Source organism: Phocoena sinus, chromosome 15 (genome assembly GCF_008692025.1).
Source record: "Phocoena sinus isolate mPhoSin1 chromosome 15, mPhoSin1.pri, whole genome shotgun sequence".
Classification (NCBI taxonomy): Eukaryota; Metazoa; Chordata; class Mammalia; order Artiodactyla; family Phocoenidae; genus Phocoena; species Phocoena sinus.
In genome coordinates this window covers 72,544,058-72,568,179 of record NC_045777.1, presented here as the reverse complement: position 1 = coordinate 72,568,179, position 24,122 = coordinate 72,544,058, and the positions used below count along the sequence as shown (strand labels likewise).

Here is a 24,122-nt window from a genome sequence, read left to right as displayed (position 1 = left end):
CCATCCCACCCTGCTCTTCCCCAAAGATACTGACAAAGCCCTTTTGTAACAATAAAGTTTAATCACAATTATAAAAATGTGGCGTTGGGTTCGCGCTATTAACATATGTACAGTCCAGCCCAACAGGAAGGGCCCGCCCCCCACCATCCGGGCCTGGCGAAGCCGGAGCTTCCAGACACCAGGGTGGGAGGGTGACCCACAGGGTCTGGCAGGAACAAAAGACGAGGCAGGGTTCCAGGCACAGAGTCCCCAGGACTGGGGGCGCAGGGCCCCCCTCCAGGGGGAGAACATGGCCACTGCCCCTAGAGACCCCTAAACTGGGGAGGGGTGCACGCAGGGCACAGAGGGGAAGTCCCCATTAACACAAAGCAAGGGGGCTATGCAGCCCCCCCCAAGAACAGGATCTGTACAGGCCGGCACCCCAGGTTTCCACAGGAAACAGCTGCTGGCAGCTACAAAACATTTACAGCTTCTTCTCCGCAAAGAAAAAAAATCGGGGTGGGTGGGCAGGGGCAAGAAGGGAAGCGGAAGTTGCCTCAAGGGACTGAGGCTCCCTCGCTAGGCTCGGGGCCCCCCAACCCCACATTTGGAGATGGGGCATGTGGGCCCTGCTGAGCCCACTAAGGCTGGGTGGGCTGGGAGCTCAGGGCACCAAGGGGAATAAATAGGGGTGAGGGCACCAGTCCTGCCCCACCTCAGTTGAGGGAGCCGCGGCAGCTCTCGGTGCCACACAGACAAGGGATCTTGTTGTCCTCCAGCGGGAACTTGTAGTCATAGGTGATCTCCTCATCCACGCCGATGGGCTGCTTGGAGTAGATCACGATCTTCTTCTGGGACTCGATGGTGATCACCTTGGCATAGCAGTTGGGCTACAGGAAGAGGGCAGCCTGAGTCACGCCGCCCCCTCGGCCCCTGCCCCGTCCGCTCCCCCCCAGTCCGGCCCCCTGCGCACCGTGCAGCAGTGGTTGATGAACCTCGCCAGGTTGCCACACTTGGTGGCGTCGATGATGGTGTCATGGTCCACCCGGAACAGGTAGCTGCTGCCAATGCCCTCTTGCACGTAGCGCTTCTCCCGCATGTCGGCCACCATCTAACAGAGGACAGGGTGCGATGCTCAGGGGGCTTCCCCTCAGCTTCCTGCCGGGCTAGGCCTGACCCCACCAGCCCCTGTGATGGGGGGCCTGGAGTCTCCCAGCTGCCGCCCTGGGAGCCTCACTGGCCTGTCCTGGATCCACAGCTCTCCCTCTGGCACCTGCTACCCCAAGGCGCTGACTCCTGACTTTGCTTCCAGGACCCACACCTCCCAATACCTTTGTCTGCCGTTATGACAAAGTCACCCACAGGACCCCAGTGAAGTCTGCACTGGCCACTGGGCAGGAGAAGCAGTCACTGTCTCCTCCTGGAGTGTCTGCCTGGCCCACGGGACAGCCCATGGGGACTGGGTCGGTTCCTGAGATGACAGTGGCCGTTTCACGGACTGAATCCTACTCATCCCTTCTCCCAGGACCCTCTCTCCAAAACAGGCGCCCACGGCTGCTGCTGTCCACACCAGGGCCCACATTCTTGGGTAGAGGGAGGACCTCATTTCCCAGAAAACAGGACGATAAACCCTCTGCACACTCCCCTTGGGTGAACTCACTCTCTTCCAGGGCTTCAACTGCCAGCTAAGTGGCAGGAACTCCTCCCAAACTTCCATCTCCAGCCAAATCCACCTCAGTGGAACTGCTGGGCGACACCCAGTAGATGTCCCCCGGTCACTGCAACTTCACATGTCCTGACAGGAGCTCATCTTGACCACACATCCGCTCCTCCTCGCTCCCTATCTCACTGGCAGCCCTACCTACTCCCAGCTGCTAAAGGCAGCACCGAGAAACCATCTCGCCTTGGCCCTCGCCCTCATTCCCCAGAACCAACTCGTTGCCTGGTCCTGCCAGCTACCTTGGACCCACAGACTCCTGCTACCTTGGACCCACTGCCTAGTCCAAGCCACCCCCGCCTTCGGCTGGGATCTCTGCAACAGCCCCACCCCGCCGTCTCAGCCTCCAGTTCTCTCTGCACGCTGCAGTCAGATGGAACTTACTTACTTCCAAAGTCCTCTCCTGCTTAACGCTTCGCAGCCACTTTTCTCCTCTCACCATTGGTCCAAACTCATTAACGTGGCTCCCAAACTCTGCGGCGTCCGGCCTCCACCGGCCCCTTCCAGCCTCACGCTGCTGCCACTGGCCCTAGCTTTTCCAAGTGGCCACACTGACCTCCTTGCCCTAAGAGCATCCTGCACCCAGGTCTCTGCACGTGCCGTCCTACAGCGGAGAGCACCCTCACCTCGCCCGGGCCTGGGAGTTGCTCAGCGTCCTTCAGCCCCTGGTTTAAACAGCACTGTGCTCCCACCTCCCCTGCCTCCCTGAACACCGCCTTTCGTATCAACCCAACACCATCCTTATGTTTCTTGCTGGATCATTAACATCTAGTTTACTAGTACCCATTACTAGTTGTTGAAGGAAGGAAGGGAAAAAAAAGAAAAGCAGGTTTCACTGGCTAAGTCTCAGAGCCAGGAGGAACCCCGAGGGCCGGGTGGTTCTCATGTGGGCATCCCAGGCTGCCGTCAGGTCATGCAGGGGCTGGGCGTGGGGCCTCACCTGGCGGATGTTCTGACCCACGTATTCGATGACCATCTCGTCAGCTGCGATGGGTTCCATGGCAAAGAGCCCCCACTCATGGATGCGGCTCCGGCCGAATCGGAGCTTCTTCTTCCGGAACTAGAGGGCGGAAGGCAGACTGCTGCTGGACGTCCCCCTCAACCTAGCTGCTGCTTGCCTCTCCTCAGACCTCGGGGCAGGAGGGTGTTCTGGCCACTCGCCGCCGGCCCACCCCTAGGGGGCTCCACAACGCTGTCTTCCAGTGGCGCCCCTTCCCTCCTCAGTCCCCACTCCTCACCTTGAGCTGGTTTAACTTCAGCAGGTCACTGTCCATGATGGCAGAGGTGCCGATGGCGCTCAGGAGCCGCCGCTGCTCAGAACGGCGCTCCGAAAGCACACGGTTAGTCCCCTGTGAGGTGCAGGCCAGGGAGGAGGTAAGTGACAGGAGAACTAATGGGAAGAAGATGCCGCCAGTGGGCAGGTACCAGGGCAGAGCCTCACCTGAGTGTCCGCTCCTTCCAGTTGCCGGGCCGAGACGGGGCACACGTCCAGGTACCTGTCCTTCTCCTTCTTGCTGATGGGGTAGTAGCCCTCGCTGCGGGCCGAGCCTGTCTGGTGCTCGCGGGGCCCATCCTGGGGCCGCCGCTTGCGTTTCGGAGCGCTCAGGTTGGTGAGTGCAGGGTGTTAAGGAAGAGAACGGGGTCCTCACCAGCCAGATCCCTGGGGCTCCGCTCCTCTCTCCCCCGCAGTCCCAGCCCAAGGAAAGGGCGACTGACCTTAGCTGGAGGTCCTGAGCATACTCAGTGTGAGGACAGAGAGATGGAGAGAAATAAGTCTTAGACCCCACCTTTCCTGCCACAAAATCTCTGGGAGGCAGAAAAGAGGCACGCAACAGAGAGCAATGGTGGCTTGGTAGCCAGGGGAAAAATAAATACCCAAGCTGAACATGGCCGAGAACTGGACAGGGAAGGAGGCCAATGCAGACCCCAGGAACGATCTCAGGAGGACAGTGCCTGGCTGGGCGACCGCAGGGAAGCCCCCCCGCCCCCCCGGGCCTGCCTCCCTGTCCTGAGAAGGCCAGCCTCCGGGGCTCAGGATATTGGTGTGATGGACCCAGTGGGTGTCGTTAAGCCAATCAGCCCCACTAGTCTGCTGCAGCAGCTGCTCGTATGTGAGCCGCAGGTAGCCCATGTCCTCCAAGTCCAGGCCCGAGTTCCAAATGTCATACAGGATGGTCATCTGCTCAAACTCGCTGCGGGGGTCGAAGGTGGGGGGGGGCGGGGGCGGGGGCGGTGGGGGCGGCCGCCGGCGCCGGGTGTGGGAGCGGAGGCTGCGCCGCCGGGTGGCCCCCTCGCCGTCGCTGCTGCTGCTGCTGCTGCTCTCCGATGACTCCGACTCCTCTTCCTCCTCCTCCTCCCCATCCTCTTGCTGCTGCTGCTGCTGCTTTGGCTCCTCTGCCTCAGCCACCACCACCTCAGGGGCCTCCAGGACCTCGTCTGCCGGGGAGCTGAAGAGGGCTGCAGGGGCAGGAACTGGCTCCAGTGGCCGAGGGGCCGGCGTGGAGGGTGGCGGCTTGACAGCCAGGGCGTAGTTGTGCTCCAGGAGGATGTGGCTGAGCAGGGGGCCCGGGCGGTCCACCTCGTCCAATGTCTCTGTGGCCTCTGAGTCGTCGCCAGTGGGCAGGGCGGGCAGCCCGCGTCGGGCTGGGGTCAGAGCCAGGTCGGCCAGCACGGCCAGGTCCACTTCTGTCCCTGGCTCAGCCTCCTCTTCCTCGGTGGAGCGGCATCGGCCTCCAGCCCGGCTCCGGCCTCCTCGGGACACCTCCTCAGGCCAGCTCTTGACCAGAGACGCGTGGTCCAGGGGCAGGTTGCGAATGGTCCGCTCCACGGCCCGGGGGACTTTGCGGGAGGCGGGGCCGGGAGACTTGACCTGCGGTGGGGCAGCGGGGGGAGGCTCTGGGGCCGGCACCTCCTCCACCGCAGAGAAGGAGACAGTTTTCCGGCGTTTCTTGGGTGGGGGCAGGAGGGGGATGGGAGAGGAGGGGCGCTCGTCGGGGCGGGGGGCAGGGGCCGGGGGTCCAGCCGGTGGCTCTGGGGTTGGCTGGGGCACACTGGGGGGCGGTTCCTCCGTGAAACCTGGGGAGGGAAGCACACGGGAAAAGGAGAGGGTCAGCTTCTTGGCCGAACATCATCACAGATTCGCTACCGGCAAGAACCTGGCCAGCCTCCCTGGGGAGTCCACACCCCAGCTGCCCTCACTCCTCAGCTCCCTACAGACACTCCTGCCCTCACAGAACTTCTAGTCCGATGGAGACAATCACATGAAACACATGTGCAGCCCGATCTCTGAAGGGCGGGGGTAGGGGCTCAAAGGAAACAAACACTTGGACTCTAGTCTTTTTACCAAGCCTGGCGGTGACAGGACCACATCCAACAACTAGACACAGAGATCAGACGACCTTTTGTCAGCTGCATTTTATAACCAGGATGTAGTTGTCCAGATCTGAATTAAAGCATCCATTATTTTGACTACAAACAATATTCTTTGTTCAGTGAGGTGAAAAAGATACAATGTAAGAAACTGAATCTTTTCATTAAACTATTTTATAAAATTGCACTGTGGACCTGCCCAAGTGAGAAAGGGGTCAGGAAGTCTCCCCTCAAGAAGCTGAGGGTGGGACTTCCCTGGTGGCGCAGTGGATAAGAATCCGCCTGCCAATGCAGGGGTCGTGGGTTCAATCCCTGGTCCAGCAAGATCTCACATGCTGCGGAGCAACTAAGCCCGTGTGCCACAAAGACTGAGCCTGCACTCTAGAGCTCACGAGCCACAACTACTGAGCCCGCGTGACGCAAGTAGTGAAGCCTGAGCACCTAGAGCCCGTGCTCTGCAACAAGAGAAGCCACCACAATGAGAAGCCCGCGTACCGCAATGAAGAGTAGCCTCTGCTCACCGCAACTAGAGAAAGCCTGGGAGCAGCAACGAAGACCCAACACAGCCAAAAATAAATAAATAAATAAAGAGAAGCTGAGGGTGAAGCTGAGGTCCCAAGGATGAGGAGCAGGCAGTGCTGTCTCTCCCCAGCTAACAGGGACAGGGAGCAAATCCTCCCTCTGTGGACACCCCCAGGCCTGCTGCTGAGTGCTGGGGTCTGAACATTGCTCAAGGCATGCATAGCCCTTTCCCCAGGGCCCAACCCTGTCCTGCAGACCTGACCCATCCCCATGACCGGTCCACAGGCTTGCCCTCTCATCCTAGGTTTTAGCCAGTCAAGCAGGCATGGCCTTTCAGGCCCCCGGCCCTTTGCTCTCATGGTTCCCTTTGTTCACATGGTTCCCTTTGTTCGGAATGCCTCTCTCCTTTTGCCCATCCAGAAAGCCCACACGCAGATTTTGGACCCAGCTCAATGACACCACCTTTGTAAAGACTTCCCCAGTTTCCTCAGACATTGGTAACACCTTCCTCTCAGAACCAGAAGGCTGGTGGTTCTCAACTGCCATCTTCAAATTGGCTTCAGCGGATTAACAGCTAGAATTTTGTGCCAAGCACCAATCCAAGCCTTTCACATACAGTTAGTGCTCACTTAATTCTCATAACGACGCTATGAGGTAAGTACTATTATTAATGCCTTCTTACAGATACGGCAGTCAAGACAGAGAGAGGCTGATAACCTGCCCAAAGTCACCCAGCTAGCAAGTGACAGAACAAGACCTGCATCCCAGGGCAGCCTGGGTTGAGTTCGGGGTCTTACCCACTGCCCCGCGCTGCTTTGGACCTCCTAGCCTGGGACTCAGCGGCTATAGGTCTGGCCCTACCACCCACAGAGCTAAAGGGCAGCCAGCACCAGGCCTGGCCTGAGCAGGCAGTGACCAACATGTGTCCACTGCCTCAACCGACACACCCTCAGCCTCCTGTCTCCCGAGGGTCTGGACACCCTTGGGCTCTCAGCCAGGAGTAACCCACGCTCTGAAGCTAGTGAGGTCCCAGGTGCTGGTCCCCGGTCCCCCAGGTCCTAGGAGTCCTCTCACATCCTCTCCTCTCCAGCGCTTTGGGGCGGACCTCTCCTCTGATCCATCCTCCCGACCTAGCCCACTGGGCCCTGTGGAAGCCTGGGCCTTGAGAACAAATTCCACCCCGCCACCCCCAACTCAGCTTCTTCCCACAGACTTCCCTTTTGCTCCCCGTCCTAAAGGAAAGCTGGCAGGGCCTTTCATCATTTAGGGAGGCACCTTTCAGGTTACCTGCCCAGTCTACACAACTCCCAGAAGCCACTGTTTCTACGGCATGACCTATCCCACTCCCTCCCTGTCCCCCGGCCATCATTAACTGATGGCTAAATGACCCAAGCCAGCCCAAGAAACTTCCCTAAGGATAAGGTTCTAAGATAGAAGGCGGTGGGACTTCCTGGTGGTCCAGTGGGTAAGACTCCACACTCCCAATGCAGGGGGCCGGGGTTCGAACCCTGGTCGGGGAACTAGATCCCACACGCATGCCGCAACTAAGAGTCCACATGCTGCAACTAAGAAGCCCTCATGCCACAACTAAGACCGCATGCCACAAGTAAAAGATCCTGCATGCTGCAATGAAGATCCCACGTGCCACAACTAAGACCCGGCGCAGCCAAAATAAATAAATAAATAAAAATAAATCTTAAAAAAAAAGACAGGAGGGAGTCTGTCTGTGAGGGCAGACATCCTCTGATGGAATGGAGAAGGAAGACCATTTGCAGGAGCGAGGGATGAATCAGAGGGGAAGACAGAAGAAGAGCAATCCTAAAGGTGTCCAGGCCCCTGTCCCTGGGATCTACCAGACAAGCCCTCTCCTAGGCTCCTGCCATTGGGCCACACAGGCCTCTATCCAGTTGTGTCCTTGGTAGCTCGGTTTTCCCTACCATTCTCTAAAAGCCAAGGGACCGGCCTTTATTTTCCTCTCCTCTCCCACCTCTGCCATCTACCTAAGGGACTCTGACAGCCCACCTGTTTGCCAGATTCTCACATTCACTCATCCTCAGCTACCCTCCACCAGTCACACACCCGACCCCGTCACCCCCTCCACGTTGGACGGTGACACTCTGACCACAGTTCCCCAGGTCCTTTCAGTTCACCCCACTGTACCTGTTCAATTTCCCATCCTCTATCGCCCCGCCCTCTAGCCCACCACCCTCCCCCTAAATTAACTTCATTCTGGGTCGTGCCCAGACCACAGCGGCCCTTGCTTTGTCCTCTCCTTTCAAGCTACTTTCCGCAGCCTTCCACCACATCCACCCTGTAGACCCCTAACCCGGAATCCACCCAACCACCTGCCTTCTCTCCTCCTTCACCCCAACCCCCGGCCTCAGCAGGGCTTCTGAGTTGCTGGCGATCCTAGTCAGCTTTCATCCTCACTCCCCACCCTCCTCATACTCCAGGCTTCTACTCCACTCATGCCCCCTCATGCTCAGAAATGTCCTGCCTTCCTACTGAAGAGAGGAAAAGGAGGCCTTCGGCTGAAACCCCGCAACTCCCTGCTTCCCCATTTATGGAGAGATCTGCATCCGACCTAGAGGGTCCATCCCCCCTAGGTGTGCTGCTCCAGCAAGGATTCCTCTCTCTCCTGGTCCATCCACCAGCTCCCTCATCCCTTCAGTGTATGAACACACTCCAGTCTCACGTACTTTGAAAAGCTAACCCTCCACCAACCCTGCATTTTCTTGCTGTCTCTCCAATTCCAGTTGGGTAACCTTGAACAACTCACTAAGCCTCAAATTCCTCATCTGTAAAATGGGAGTAGCAGAGATGTTGTGAGGAGTAAATGAGAAAGTGAAATTTGCAACTTTGCAACGTGCTAGGGCTGGCACATGGGATCCCGCACATGGGATCTACTCAATTAACGTTAACTAATATCATTAAGTACCACCCCTCAACTGTCTTCTTTCGCAAGAGTAGCTTACCCTTCCAAAAGACTGGTTATCTATCACCTGCCCTCACTCCTTAACACCCCCTAACTTGAGCCATGCTACTGAAATTGATAAGGTCACCAGTGACCTCCTAACTGACAAATCCAACAGATGCTTTTCCTTTTGTGGCCTTCCAATACAGGCCACTCCCTCCTTTTGAAAACCCGAGCTCCCTGATTTCCTTCCACCTCTCTGATCACTCCTTTCCAGCCTCCTCTGGCTCCACTCTGCCCCCCTATCTCTTGTAAGATAATTAAGGCTCTGGCCCCCTTCTCTCATTCCATACATCCTTCCAAGGTATACACAAGTGTATTCACACCCATACTTTCAAATACCTATCGCATTTCCAGCCTACTGTTTTCTAGAGCTTCAATCTTTTTTTTTTTAACTTTTTATATTGGAATATAGTTGATTAACAGTGTTGTGGTAGTTTCAGATGTAGAGCTTCAGATCTATTGATCCAACAGCCCACTGACTGTTTCTGCTTGGAGGTCCCAGAGGGACACGAAACTTAACCCCAATTAAATGCATCAGCCTTCTTCCTAATTCTGGTTCTCCAGTTTCCTTTCCTGGTAAGTAGTTTAACCAAGTGGTTCTATGTGCTAAATTTCTCTGAAACCCTCATCCCCACTTCCACTCCCTGCACCTCACTGTAACCACCCTGGCTTTGGTTCAGGCCCTTCGCTTACCTGCATCCTTTCAAATCGTCTCATGAGCTGCCCCACCTCCCTCCTTACCTCTTCCACGTCCCTCCCCCTCCTGCGAGAATGATCTTTCTGAAATGCAAATCTGATCACATCCCACTTTTTCTTCCTACCCTGAAAATGAAAGAGTACTGAGATTGCTGTCCCCTCTTCTGCCACCGATGGACTTCGGAGAGACTGAGAGGCGTCTTAGGATTAATCAGAACCTCGACTCCTTCTCTCATGGGTTCTGGGCCAGAACAGAACGCCTCAGTGCTAGGAGGTCTTCCTGTGCTCACTGCCTATCTCAGACCATGGATTCTCAACAATGTTCGAGAGAGATCTCTGGAAGGCCACATGCATCTTTGAAGGATAACTTGAAAACTGAGTTAATTTCACCATAAGAGCAACCTACTCCAAGTTACCACCACTGCTTGCCTTACTTCCTGCAAGAGCCTGGATCTTGCCTTAATCTCCCTGCACAAATTCTGGCCTCTCTCCAAGTTTTCTCTGCACTGCATCTTTTCAAAACACAAATACAACCACGTCAGTCCTCTGATGGCATTCCACTGCCCTCAAGATAAAGCCCAAATTCCTAGTGTGGCCTGCTCATTTTGCATGATCCAGCCCTTGCTAATCTCTCCAGTTTAGGCCACCCCAGCTCCCCCTCACTCTCAGCTCTCCAGAAGATGACCTTTCTTTTTTGTCTCCCAACATGCCACTTACTCTGCCTTGGGGCCTTTGCACATGCTAATCACACCCTCCCGCCTGCTTTGGCTTGATTTCAGCCCGATGGTGCTTCCGCGGAGAAGACTTCCTCACAGATATGCTCAGGTTCTCAGAGTACCCTGTACTTTTCTTTCATGGCTCTTACAGTTTGTAGTCACAGATTTTCTTAAGTAAAGATTAAACTGTCTCTCCCTATAGACCGTGAGCATCATGACAGTGAAAACAGTGCCTATTGTGCACACCATCACATCCCTTGCACCCACTGTAAGGATGCATTAAATAAGTATCTATTGCCTGAAGGAACAGTTCACTCAGCAAGATACATTACGCGTGTGATATAAAATAACAATTGAATGTACAAATCCACAAAGGAAAGCAAAGACAGAATTAAGTTCTGAGTTTATGTTGTTAATAGTTATTATCTATCCAATTTGACCATTTAATCAGGTATACACTACACATTAAGGAAGACGCTTAAGAAAAACTGGTAGGAGAAATTTACTAAGTTGGGAATTCTCTCTTTAACTTATTTGGGAAAAGATCATTCTGTTTTACTTTGGTAGCCAAACACCCTGGTCTAACTCTGAAAACTGTTTATGGCGGTGCAGTTTGAGTGTGTTATGACATAAATGTCTCCAAGGGAGGAGTGACAGGAGATAGTGACTTCCATCCAATTCTGTATGTTTTCCAACAAAGTCACACACTTGCATACAATTAATAAACGTCAACCACACTGTTCCCATGAAGACAGACACACACATACACAAAGACTACAACAACATTTCCATACCACCTACCTGCAGGTCTTGCTGGAGACTTCTGTTCAGGGAGAGGTGTGACTGGGGAGTCTGCAACTCTTTCTGGCTCAGGCTCCTCCGCAGGTGCTGGCAGGGGCACAGGGACATCTCTGGGGGGTGATGATGCTGAGGGTATGGCTGCTGGCTGCTCCTCTTCCTCTTCTTCTTCAGAGGAGGACTCAGATGATGAGGAGGACGATGAGGAAGAAGATGAAGAAGATGAAGAAGATGAAGAGCTGGATGAGCTGCTGCTCTCAGAGTCCGATGTGCTATCATTCTCACCATCTGAGTCAGCATACAGAGAACATTTGGAGGACGAATCGCTTTCGTCGTCCTCGCCTAGAAATCCAGAAGGGGGAATCAGGCGAGGTGAGAAGACCCCTCACTTGGTCAAGCCGTGGGTTCATTCACTGACTCACTACTAGGGATGTGTTAGGCTCTGTGCTAGGTGCTGGGGATTCCTACCCTCAAGGAGTTGGAGAAGCACCCAATCTGTCCACAGTGTGATAAACTTCAGTATGAAGGGCTAGTGGAACAGGCAAAGGGAAGCCCTGGATTCTGCCTGGTTGATCAAGTCAGGGAAGGCATCCCTGTGAAGGAGATGCTGAAGTCAAGAAGGACAAGAAGGAGTCCGCCCAGCAGACGCGGGGGCTGAGTGGGGACGTCAAAGGTTAAGAGAAGATGGTGCCCTTGGAGACTGGCAAGCAGCCTGCCCTAACCACCAAAGCTTTTCCCAAAGTGGGTCTTATAGACACTGCCTGGACAACAGACTCTGAAAAAGGATTCCAGAGTAAAATAAGCTTAGAAAACGTTATATGGTCTATGCCTCTGGGAGTGGTAATACATTGGAAGGGCTCTAAGAAATTAAGAATTTCAGAGTCTTGGAGGAACATAATCGGATAGGGGTCTGGAGAATGGCAGGATGAAGCTGAACAGATAAACAGGAGCTAGATCACAAATGGCCTAAAGCATCAGGCTGAGAAGTCACCTGTGGAAGACACGGAGCCAGGAAGAGACTTAATGGGGGAGAGTAAAGGGTCAGGTGTGCATTTTAGGAAAGATTCCATCAGCAGGCTAGAAAATGGATTGAAATGAGAGGGATGGAAACAGAAATGGGGAAAACAGTCAAAACTGCTGCAGAGGCTTCCCAGGTGGTGCAGTGGTTGAGAATCCACCTGCCAATGCAGGGGGCACCGGTTTGAGCCCTGGTCCGGGAAGATCCCACATGCCATGGAGCAACTAAGCCCGTGCGCCACAACTACTAAGCCTGTGTTCTAGAGCCCACAAGCCACAACTACTGGAGCCCACGTGCCACAACTACTGAAGCCCGCACGCCTAGAGCCCATGCTCTGCAACAAGAGAAGCCACCACATGAGAAGCCCGCTCACCACAACCAGAGAAAGCCCGCACACAGCAACGAAGACCCAACACAGACAAAAATAAATAAATAAATTAAACAAACAAACAAAAAAAAACTGCTGCAGACTCTGAGTGAGAAAGGCAAGAGAGCAGGAACAAGGGAGGCGACAAATTCAAGAAACACTGAAGCGGTAAAACGGACAGGAATTGGTGACCAAGTGGATGTGTAGGGGTCTGCACCCCTCACTCTTAGCAGATGACCTCGCCCTCTGCTTTCCTGAGCAAGAGGCTCTCAGATCACCATTCTCATAATTCTGGCCTCTGCTGAAATGGCACCTCTTGGAGGCATCCCTTCACCATCAGATGTAAAACAGTCCACCTTTCCCCTGTTCCCTGACCCTGTCACTCCCTACCCCGTTACGCTTGTTCATCTTCTTCAAGCAAGTATCTCTTCTTGAGGTGCTACTATTTGTCCACTTGTATGTCAATCCCCACCTCCCCCGCTTAACCAATCACAAGCTCCAATAAGGCAGGGACCACATGTGTCTTGGTCGTTGATATTTCCCTAACACCTAGAACGGTGCCTGGCACATGGGAAGGGCTCGATATCTATTTCTGAGCAAAGGAATAAAAGAGAGACTGAACCGTGTACTCAAGCCTCAATAAATGTGGAGGAACAGACAGGTGTTCCAACTGAAAAACAGAGCTGTGTCTGGTGCCAGCAGCTGCAGCAAGGGGAAGAAGGAGGCACAGCTCGGTGGCCGGGCCTTAACGGAAGAGCAGTGCCTAAAGGGGGAAAGGCACAGTGGGGCAGCAGAATGCAGCCCCCTTATCTTGAGAAAATAAACGGGCTGTACTGGGTTGTCTTCAGGGGACAGCATGTTTCAGAGGTAAGCAGGAGGGAGTGTTCTGGGTATTGTTTACAGTGGGCCAAAGGTTCCAAAGGATGGGGCTAAAAGGCAGTTGTTTTGGGGGAAGGCAAAGATGGCCAATCAATCCAGCAGGCAGGTTACATGGGCTCGGAAACGGCTGGACAGGTGGCCGAGTCCCTCCTTCCCCAGAATTTGACTGTACTCTGTGCATGCTTACCGTCTGATGCCTCTGTCTCCTTCTTTGCAGCATCCATGGCTTCTTCATGCTCTTCATCGTCCTCATCTTCCTCCTCGTCCTCCTCATCCTTAAGGAAAGGGACAAAGGGGAATTAACAGAAGAAGGACAACTGGTCCTCCAGGAAGCACAGCTACCAGGGCTCCAGCCCAGAGAGAAGCTGGCTATGGCGGCAGGAACTCAGGACGTAGGCTCCTGGCAGGGACCGGGTGCCTCAGCTCCTCACCTTCTCTGAGGACGACTCCTGGGATGCCTCCTCCCCCTCGCTGTCCAGAGCAAAGGACTTGCGGTGCTTGCCCTGGGTCTTGGTTCGCTCTTCATCTCGTTTTGGGGGCTTGGTCCCCGGACGTCCTGGCTCTCCAACCTCCTTCTCTCGCTCAGCGTCTAGGCCCAAATGAGTAGTGCAGTTTACCATCAGCAAGAGTGGCCCAAAAAAATAAAAATAAAAAATAAAAATAAAAATAATTAAAAAAAAAAAAAAAAAGAGTAGCCCTATCCTGTGAAAGGAGCTCTGCACACACCATCACTGACCTTTCTCACAGTCCCACAACACAGACCTCATTTTACAGACAAGAAGTTGAAGCTCAGCAGAGAAACATAAAAACTGCACATTTTACTTCACATTTTATACAGTTTTAAACACATTGCACCCATTTTATCTTTCATCTTGTTCTGCGACGGGTGGAAGAGGGAGGTGATTTTGTTATGTCTGGTCCAAGAAAATAGTACTAAGGACAATGGGTCTCCAGAGAAGCAGATCAGACTCAATAAGGAAGTTTTCCGCCACAGAAGCTGTCAACCTATAGCTCAGACTTAGACAAACTGGTAGGAAGGGTGTAAGAGTGCTTAAGCATTAGATAGCGACCTTGGGTAGAAAACCTGTTTTAACCTCATGATTATTCCTCTCTTACGGGGAAAAAGTGAAACACAGAAAACTTACGTCAGCATACCAGAAATAAAAACCACAGCTAAAATCCAGGGATAACCCTACCTGAAGCTTCTCACATCTCAAAGAACTGCTTTACTGTAACCTGTTCCAAATCTTCACTTGGCTCCTTGCCCTCAAGACACCTTCACCCCTTCATCCCTGCCTCCTGCTTTCCTATCAGAATCGAAGCAGCCTTTTTCCTCCTTTCTGCTTCACCTGACCTCCCACTCACCATCTTCATCTTCCTCGGCTGGAGTAGAAGGCCGGGGCCTCTTTTCCTCACTGGCCTCTGAAATTTCCGAAGGCTCTTTTCGCTTTACCTGGGAGATGAAAAGAGATCGTGCCCTTTAAAACCCAAACACTCACGGTTCCCAAGCACCCTTACTCCAAGGAAGGGAAGCCCCCCTTAACCCCCTCTCCCCACGCAACTAGGCAAGATCACAATCCTAGGTACCTTGAAAGAAGGCAGCCGCAGGGCTCCTCGCAGTCCTGACCCAAAGGCGAAGGCTTCGATGCCGGTGGTACCCCCACTCTTGGCCCAGTCTACCAGGGACAGCAGGCCTGGCTCTTTGAGCTTTGTCTTCTCTTTATCCTCCTCCTTGGCTTGCTGTTTAGCTGCATTCTGGAATGGCTGCAGGCAGTAGGGGGACCGAGCTCCAGAACCCAGGCGCTCCCTCCTGCCTCAGAACTACTCCCAGGCCCCAGGAATACAGAAATGCATCTACTCACTTCTCCATCTGACACACATCTATGCCACACCTCCCTCGCACCAGCCCCTGTACAGGCATTTTCTCGAAAGTCCGCTCATTCAGTCCATCAATCTTATGAAGCTGCTACTATTATTCCCATGCTACAAATGGAGACCCTGCAGATTGATGCCCAGAGAGATTTAAGGGCTTCGTCCACCACAAGGAAGCAGTGGATCCAAGAGAAAGCTCTTCTGACTCTCAGACTCCTGCTGCTTCTACTGTTCTGTGTGCCCCCCAACTCCCCTGGGCCCAGCTGTGCACGCCACCGAATGCCCACAGTCTCTCTCTCCACTTGCCCCAATCACCTCTCTTCTCTACTCTGAGCTGTGTAGCCCGAAGAAGCCGGAGGTCTATCCTCTGCAGTGGAGCCCCAGGTCTCCCCAGGCCCAGGCGTGGCCCTCACCTTGGCCTTCTCTTCCTTGCTCTCCCACCACTGGTCAAAGGCTCCAAAGGCCACATTCTCCACCATCTTGCGGTTGAGGTCTCGCTGCATGATGCTCTTCATCTCTTGGACTAGCGTGGCCAGCACACGGCCCACGGTGCCTGCCGACGGCAGGGCCTTGCCCTCTGCCAGCTCTGCGTCCTCCCTGGGAGGCAGCCGGGCCTCTTCTCCTGAGACTGAGGAGGAGGGCAGGGGCTCGGCTGCCATGGGCAAAGGCAGCTGGTAGGCCTCCCGGGAGTACGCCCCTCGGCCTTCTTGCCCTTGTGTGTACAGAGCATATGGTAGGCCATAGGCTGCCTCTTGTGGGGGCGGGAATGGGAGGAAGGCCTCCCCAAAAGCCCCACCAGGGGGACCAGCTGAGGCAGTGGTCAATCCTTTGCCCTGCCGCAGTTGGTGGAGCCGAGTTAACATCTGGGTCTGCATCTGGAAGGACATGGGCATCCCTCCCCACTGAGCCCCAAGTCGATCCATGAGCTCTAAGGAGTTCACAAAGTCATAGATGTGGGGGGGTGGCGGAGGAGGTGGGGGGTACTCAGGGGGCGGTGGCCCATCAGGTCGGGGTGGGAGGAGATAGGCAGGCTGGTGGGGAGGGTAAGCAAGCGGAAGGGAAGCCAGGTACGGAGGGGGAGGGGGAGGAGGGGGGGGGAGGAGGGGGAGGTTGCTGGGGGGGTGTTGGGGCCGGAGGGGGTGAGCCGCCCCTGTCATCGTCGGAGATTTCCATGTCCTCTCCAGAAGAGCATGGAGAAGCCTGTAGGGGTGCAGAGGACAGTCACAGAAAGCTACTGCCTGTTCCTTGGGCTTTTCCTCAAATCTCTGTTCTCTTGCCTAGTTCCCTTCCTTCTCCCAACTCTGCCTCCTGGATCCCAGGGACTTCCCCTGGCTGACCCCAACCCAACCTCACCTGGTTCTGTCCATTGGCTTTGGGTGACTCCCGGGTAGCTCCTGGTTCCCCACTCCCTGTAGGTGCGACATCCTCAAAATTCGCCGGGGCTGGAGGGGGCGTGCAGGGCCCGTGACCTGACCCAGAAGGAACCTCGCTCCCTGTGTCCCTAGCCCCAGGGCCCGTGGTGTTGTTCTCTTCCTCTTCCTCGGTGTCAGAAGCCAGGAAAGAAAACTTGGAACGCTGTTCCTTCAACAACATCTCGATGCGGGAATCCAGGCTGCTGTGCTGAGCGAAGGGCACACTCTCATTGGTGGTCTCTGGGGCCGGAGAGCCGGAACGGGCAGGTGAGGCTGGACGGGGGGAGGTCCGAGCTTCTTCCCTCTCAGGGCTGGGCCCCCCACCACCCCCGCCTCCACCAGGTTCTGGAGGCTCTGGGGGTGGAGCTTCTGAGGCAGGGGGCCGGTAGTCCTGGTCAGCAGGCCGGTTGGGCTCAGGGGGCAGGTAGGAGGTGTAGGAAGGTGGGAAGCGCTCAGCTGTATTTTCAGCAAAAGGTGCCCCAGGGGGCTCCTCCCGAGTTGCCCGGCGGGGTGGGTAGGAAGCATGGCGTTGGTAGCGATTCCAGCTTTCATAATATGCTGGGTAGTTTGAGTCAGAACCACGAAAATGAGAGGATGAGGAAGAAGAGGACGATGAAGAGGATGAGGCCAACGAGGAGGAAGAGGAGGAGGATGAGGCGGTGGCCGCAGTGGTGGCGGAGACGGCTGCAGAGGTGGTCGTGGGGGCTGAAGACGCAGAGAAATGGCGGCGGGAGAAGGAATCTTGGTAGCTGTTCTCTGACCGCCGGGGCTTGAAAGAGGCTGAAGTGGTGCTGGAGAAAGCGTGCAGAGGGGTTAGCTGGGTTCAGCTCCGCATGCCCCAACCCCGCTGCCCCGCTGTCAGTACCCAAAACCCCTCTATGCTGCCCCCAAAGGAAGATCTACATGCTACTAAGTCCCTAGCTAGAGAGTAAATTCCCTGAGGACAGGGATTTGTTGGCTGGATCCAGAGAAACTAAGACAAATTACTCCCAACCCCCTCTTAGAGACTCTAGGTTTCTTCTTTCCAGTGGCAGCTCCCAGAATCTGGGGGTCCCAGAGGGTGTTTCCACTGTACCTGCTGGAGTAGGCAGAATCCTGAGAGTAGGGGGTGCTGCCCCGAGACGTGTAGGGGGTTCCTTGGGAGGACTGTGGGGTGAACTGGCCGAAGGAAGATGGGGTGTCTTGTCGGCTGCTGGAGAAGCTCGTGTCCTGGGAGCAGGGGGTGCCATTGCCAGGAGTGCCCACCACAGCAGTGCCTGCTGGGAAGGCAGCTGTGTCGGAGGAGGAGCGGCGGCGGGATTCAGTCTGGAGGGAGAGAGTGGAGCAGGGAGAAAGGAAGAGATCAAGCACCGTTTGACCATATGCCCTTCACCAAACCAAGAACCCCAATTCCCTGCTTTTTGAAAAAAGCTAGGCCTCTTTTCCTTGGCTCTTCCTATACTTAACAATGGAGTCCAGAACCTCCCAAAGGCTGCTTCTGGCATCTAAGCACCGGGCCCATGTGGCTAGGGCAAAAGCAACCACAAGCTTCTCACCGTCTCAGTGGCTGCACCAGAGCCCTGGAACTTCTCACTGAGGGCCTTGCCCCCAGTAGGCACCGTCTGAGGGGTGTAGGAGCCATTGACTATCAGTTCATAGTACTTCATTCGTTGTTGTCCTGGAGGGAGGAAAATGGGAACCAACAGAGTCAGATGGAGGAGACAACTCCTTTCTGATTTCATGTCCCCACACTTCTTTCTTGGGCCTCAAGCTTCCTAAGATTTCTTGGAGTCTTGGGTTTGGGGCTTTCAGTCCTTCTACCTCATCTCTACCTAATAACTACTACAGACAACGTATTGGGTGACATTTCACAGTTTACAAAAATACTTCTAACGTGCGTTACTATGTTGGATGACCACCAGGAGAGAGGAGCATCCGTACCCCTATTTTAATTTATAGGCTTAAAGAAAACTAACCTGCACAAAGTGGTAAAACTAGAATTCAAACCCAGTTGTCTGATGCTACATCCCACCATTCTCTTCATCTTATAAACTAAAGTTGCAAAATGGCAGCCTGAAGGCAGCCCACCATTGTGTTTTATTTGCCCCACACAATCACTGAAACTATTGGCAAGGGCAAGGGAGGAATGCAACGTTTAAATCCCAAGAGATTTCACACAAGAACCTAGATTTCTGGCTTTAAGAAGAACTATCTATGTTAGTCCTCATTCCCACTTACAAACTGGCTAATGCCAACTAACAGCTGCCTCCTTCCGATGCCACTAGACAGTATGCCACAGTCCCCACCCCTCCCGAAGCCAAGACTGCTTCACTCACCTATACAGGTCCCTAATTCTCAATCCAAAATTTCAAAACCTCGTGTTTTTAGAATTTGGTGTCAAAACCTGGTATCAGGCTATTTACTACAGTTCTTATTCATCCTACCTAGTGTGACTCTTCATAAGTTTTCTTGCAAATACAGTCATACACTAGACTAAAGGGTGCTGCCCCAACCCTGCCAAAGACAATACACAAAAAACCGTATCTGGGGGCTTCTTTGGTGGTCCAGTGGTTAAGACTCCACGCTCCCAGTGCAGGGGGCCCGGGTTCGATCCGTGGTCAGGGAACTAGATCCCGCATGCTGCAACTAAGAGCCCGCCATGCCGCAACTAAAGATCCCGCATGCTGCAAGGAAGATCCCACGTGCTGTAACTAAGACCCGGCAGCAGCCAAAATAAATAAGTAAATAAGTAAATAAATAAATAAATGTTAAAAAAACAAAACAAAACAGAACCCGTATCTGTACCATAAACTCTCTGTAAAATTCTGATATCAGAAACACACCTGGCCCAAAGGTTTCAGATGAGAAATCATGAACCTGATCACCTGCCTGGCCCCAATAGGCATTTGTGTGTACCATCTCTGCCAGAGCCCAACCGTGGGCAGCAGGCGATGGAGAACTCACCTTTGATGTCGAGCTGGGCATGGATGATGTTGCCCATGACGGAGGTAAGGTGGAGGTTTTTGACTGTTTCCTTGGCTCCCCGAGTGCTGGTGAAGAGCACACGGGCTAGGCCCAGGTGCTTGCGAGTACGGGGGTGAAGAAGGATCTCTACCTCTTCCACCTCACCATACTTTCGGCACATGTCCTTCAGGAAGGTCTCCCGCACGTTGTCATTCAGTCTTGCAAAAGTCACTTCTTTCAGTGGGATCTGTCCGATGTAGAATTCATCCAGCTGTGGAAAGGACAGTAGTTACGTCTAGGGTCTCAATACTGACCACTGCTCCTTTGCCCTTTGGGAAATTTTAGCGAGATCCATGAGGCCAAGAGAGATAAAACTGGGAAACTGCGAGGCAAGGGAATGGGGAAGGGGGTCCCAAAAAGGGATACATCAGTCTTGACCCCTCTCTTCCCTGAATTCTTCTCACCACAGAATAATGACAAGAACCAGGAAAAGAAACGCACAAACTGAAAACTAAACCTCCATGGAAAGAACTAGTTATATGGAAATAATTCACCAGTTCAGCTCTTACTAAGTCATTACCAAGGACTGGTCACTAGGAATACAAAGATATGAAAAAAAGAGATTCCTATTCAGAAGAGTAGACAAGACGGACACACACAATCGCAACATGACAAAACAAGTGTCAGCAAAGGTGGAGACAGGGTGTTTGGGATCCCAGAGAAGGAAACCTTTGTTCAGATTGGAGGCAGGAAAGAATTCATAAAGATGGTGTCATTCAAACTGGGCTTTTCTGATAGACCAGAGTTCACCAAAATGACAGGACCTCTAGGGCAGAAAACTATAAAATAACATGGCATTGCCTAGAAACTGCAAAGTGCGTGGCAGGACAGAACACAGGCATGCAGGAGATGAGGCTTGGTCAGATGAATAATCATACACACCAATGCACAAAAAACGTGGACTTGGCAGCAAAAGTAAAATAAAAGAACAGGTCTTCCCTGGTGGTGCAGTGGTTGAGAGTCCACCTGCCGATGCAGGGGACACGGGTTCATGCCCCGGTCCGGGAAGACCCCACATGCCGCACAGCGGCTGGGCCCGTGAGCCGTGGCCGCTGAGCCTGCGTGTCCAGAGCCTGTGCTCCGCAACGGGAGAGGCCACGACAGTGAGAGGCCCGCATACCGCAAAATAAATAAATAAATAAAAATAAAAGAACAGTAAAACCAGAGACAAATGACAGCAATAAAATGGAGAGGAGAACGGAGGCGAGGAAGCCAGGGGAAATAAATACAAGTCTGTATTAAAGGAGTGGCAACAGAGATAGAAAAATTAAGGTAAAAAGAGACGTGTTTAGAAAAAAGAGTCAGCACAACTTGGTGACACATTAAGGAAAGAAGAATCATAGGAGGACTCCCAGGTTTCTAGCTTGCGCAGCTGAGTAGATAGTGTTGCCATTCACCAATAAAAGGAAAATATAAAGAACAGTAGGACTAAAGGGGTGAAGATAATTGTTTTACATCTCTTGAGCTTGAGGTTTCTATGGGGCCTCCAGATGGAGCTGTCCCTCCACCAAGCGTATAAGTCTGGGGTTCAAGAGACTGATCTTGGCTCAGATCAGAGGTTTGGAAGTCATCAACATTTCAGTAATAGTCAAAGTTGTGGGTGGGAAAGAGATTGTCCAGGACAAGTGTACAAAGTGAAAAAAGAAGGATGAGAGAATCCCACAAGTGACTTATTTAAAAAAGAAGAAAAAGAAAGAATTAGCGAAGGAGACTAAGAACCACTAGTTTCCTAGGACCAGTGCTCCAAGGCCTGATGAGTCTCCTGCCTGGACAGGGACATGGGAATCCTCTGAGGAAACGAGACGGAGGAGGCGTGAGGAACAGAGGAGTCCAGGGGTGGAGTCCCTGGTGTTGTCACTCCGCTTAACTGAGAAACTGGGGCGACACATAGGGCACTGTTTTGCTATGTGCTGTCTAGAAGTACACAGTGATAGGTGCAGCAGCTAGACCTGTCTTCATCCTTCAAAAAGTTAACACCCCTGCTTGAGACACCTCACCTGTATCTTTCTAGAAAATAAACACACCTCCTGCCCAGAACAACTCAGTCTCACAGTCTCAGAGATTATTAGATCTGGCTGTGATCCTTTCATTGGAAAACCCCCTTTTATTACACTACACTAAGACTGGACTACCAGGATGGATCCTCCACACCTCCAAGGGCCACCACACCAGGGGACTAGCAGACACGTACCTTAAACTTAGGGACTGGGAGGGAAAAGTCTCTGTTTTTGGACCTGACGTGGCAACGGGGGTCTTGGAGGTCTTCCACTGGTATATACTTTGAGTCCTAGGAAGAAAAGCAGAAACAGAAAGACAGCTCAAGGTGAAATCAGTGTTGAGCTCTAGAGCCCATTTGGAGACCCACATGCAAAAGAGCTGGGTGCTGGCTGCCCACTTTAAAGAAGGCAGGCTATGGGTACGGGAGTTCTAGGTGCTGAACAGAGGTAACAGAGAACGGGGCTTGAGTTCCCTAGATGGTAAGGAAAAGCCTGGGGCACTCACGTTGACACTGAAGTGGATTCCATCGTATCGATACACCTTTTGAGAAGGCCTGCGCAGGGCAGGGTCCAAGGCAGGATCGACGATGAGCTTGTAGTTCCTCCACTGGAAGCTCGGGGCCTTCTGCCCATCTCCCCCACCTTCCTGATCCATCTTTGCTCATTTACACTGTCAGGAAAGAGGAATACGCAAGGGGGCTCAGGACTTAGGCCTGCCTCCCTTGCTGCCCCTCACAGACTAGCCCCGACTCCAGGTACCCCCATCACCCCAGTTTCCACACCTCACCATGACCCGAGGCTCCCCCAGATTTTCTCCCAAGTACCTTCTTTCACCACAACACCCCATTCTCTCTCCACCTCCCAACTCTCTCCTCAAGGCCCCAGGCCCATCTCGCGCCCCCTTACCTTCCCGCTCTCCCTAGCGCGCGCCCCACTTGGCCTCGGCACAAGACCCCTCCCCCGCCCCCTGGCAGGCCCCGCCCCCTCCCGCCTCCTCACCGGCCAGCGGCCCAGGCCAAGCCCGGCTCCGGCTCCCACACACCGGCTCGCGTCCCCGCGCCCCGATCCTCTGGCCAAGAGGTGGCACCTTTTCGGGGCGTTGGAAACACCGCGAGACCGAGCTCGAGACCCGGCTTCGGCCCCGAATCTGGGCGGGGGGTGGGGGGAACGCGCGCCGCTGCTCTCTCCTCCCGCCCCGGCGCGTTCTGCCCCCCCACCTCCGCGCACGCGCGGCGCGGCCCCACTCACCCGCTCGTGGCGAGCGGCTCCCCCTCCCCCCACCCCGCGCGGCACCTCAGCGGCGCGAGGCGGTGGCGGCGGCGGCGACAGCGCGAGACCCGGCCCCGCAGCGGTGGCGGTGGCGGCGCCCCCCCCACCACCTCCCCGGCGCGCGCACCAAACACCACCGCCACCTGCGCGAGGCCCAGCGGGCACAGCTTCTGTATTCGCACTTTCGCCACGGGCGCCGCCGGGAGACCCACGGGGCCGAAGATAGAGGCTTCGCCTCGGCCGGCGCGCTGTAAGGCTCAAGAGTTGCGGCCCAGTGAGCCTGGAGATTGGCCGCATCCCCCGGAGAGTGGGCTTCACCACGGCTATCCAGCTGCTCTGGCCTGGGGTCCTTGACGAATCGGCGAAGACGAAAGCAGCGACTAATCCCTGAGGATAAGGGGGCGGGGCGGAGAGGAGGAGGCCAGCCAGAGCTGGGGAGATTTGAGTGGCGAGTTGAACAGGCGCAGATTCGTCAGGCGGGCGGGGCGAATCAGTAGACAGGATGCGCGCTCCTTTGCTCTTCTAACCTGCCGCTTCCTCACGCGGCCAAAGGTCTGAGAGGCTGCAGGTTTGCCACAAGTCCTGGCCTCAGCTGTTGCCTCCCTTTAACCGCCTTGGTGGAGTCAAGAAGATAATGCCGGGTTAGCCAAGCCCTGTTGGCAGAGTGGGCCACTTTTCCTGGATCTTCCTTACTAGCACAACTCAGAGGACTGCTCAGTTCTGACCTGGGAGAAATGGCTACAGAGTCCGATGAGGATTTTCAGCCGAGTATAGAGAGGCCCGAATAATTCTGAGGAGGAGCCGGCCTAGCGAATCTGCGAATTCCTTCGTGGGCGGGGCCAAGGCGCCGCGCGCAGAGGGCGTGGTCAGCGTGTGGAGCCGGGCGTCGCGGGGGCGCTTCCTGTAGGACCCTCCGAAACCGGGGTGGGCTGGGAGCGGCGCCCGGGAGGTGGAAAAATACTACCAACAACGGTGACTCAGGCTGTTTGGCGCCGCACGTAATGCAGGGAGCGTTTAACTCCCGTTATCCTTCTTGGGCCTCTAGCTGTTTAAGATGCCCATTTGACAGATGGGGATACTGAGGCCTTCAGAAGGTGCCGCATTTTGCCCGTACTGGCCCGCCATTAGTGATTACATCTTAGTCTGTCTTAAAGTTATGTAATAAGGCCGGTGGGCCCTAAAGGACCTTGAACCGGTCCTATAAGAAACGATAAATTAGGTCGCACTTGAACTTGGGTGGGTTGGTCGATTCCCCGGGCGTCATGGTCCCAGTGCCCGCCGTTTTCAGCTGTGCAACCCTCTGCCCCCCCGCCCCCCGCCCCCCTTCGCTTACGCAGTCCCGCCGCTCGAGGGCAGCACCAGCCCGGGCTTAAACTTCGGACCCTGGGGCTGAGGTCGCCCTGATTCTGGGCACCGTTTTTCTTAGGCTTGTTTGCAGGCATCTAGGTCTCAGGGTAATGGCACTCCCAGGCACTGCCTGTGCTGAGGATGCCCTGGGTTCCAGACTTCTCTCAGCACTGTCAGCCCCCTC

The 24,122-nt window shown here is 54.4% G+C and overlaps 1 protein-coding gene across 1 annotated transcript; it reads right to left on the bottom strand.

The window, feature by feature from the left end:
* Positions 1 to 47: 47 nt before the first annotated feature.
* SETD1A (SET domain containing 1A, histone lysine methyltransferase) lies at positions 48 to 23,866 on the bottom strand. The gene is given in 20 exon segments (XM_032605923.1): positions 48 to 869; positions 953 to 1,090; positions 2,637 to 2,756; positions 2,935 to 3,045; positions 3,138 to 3,310; positions 3,737 to 4,771; positions 10,778 to 11,116; positions 13,226 to 13,313; positions 13,470 to 13,627; positions 14,404 to 14,491; positions 14,626 to 14,802; positions 15,324 to 16,007; positions 16,009 to 16,110; positions 16,264 to 17,113; positions 17,398 to 17,627; positions 17,858 to 17,979; positions 19,266 to 19,536; positions 21,517 to 21,612; positions 21,828 to 21,992; positions 22,735 to 23,866. Coding segments are annotated over 19 exon segments (5,106 nt in total). The 5' UTR covers positions 21,978 to 21,992; positions 22,735 to 23,866; the 3' UTR covers positions 48 to 695.
* Between the last annotated feature and the right edge of the window lie 256 nt (positions 23,867 to 24,122).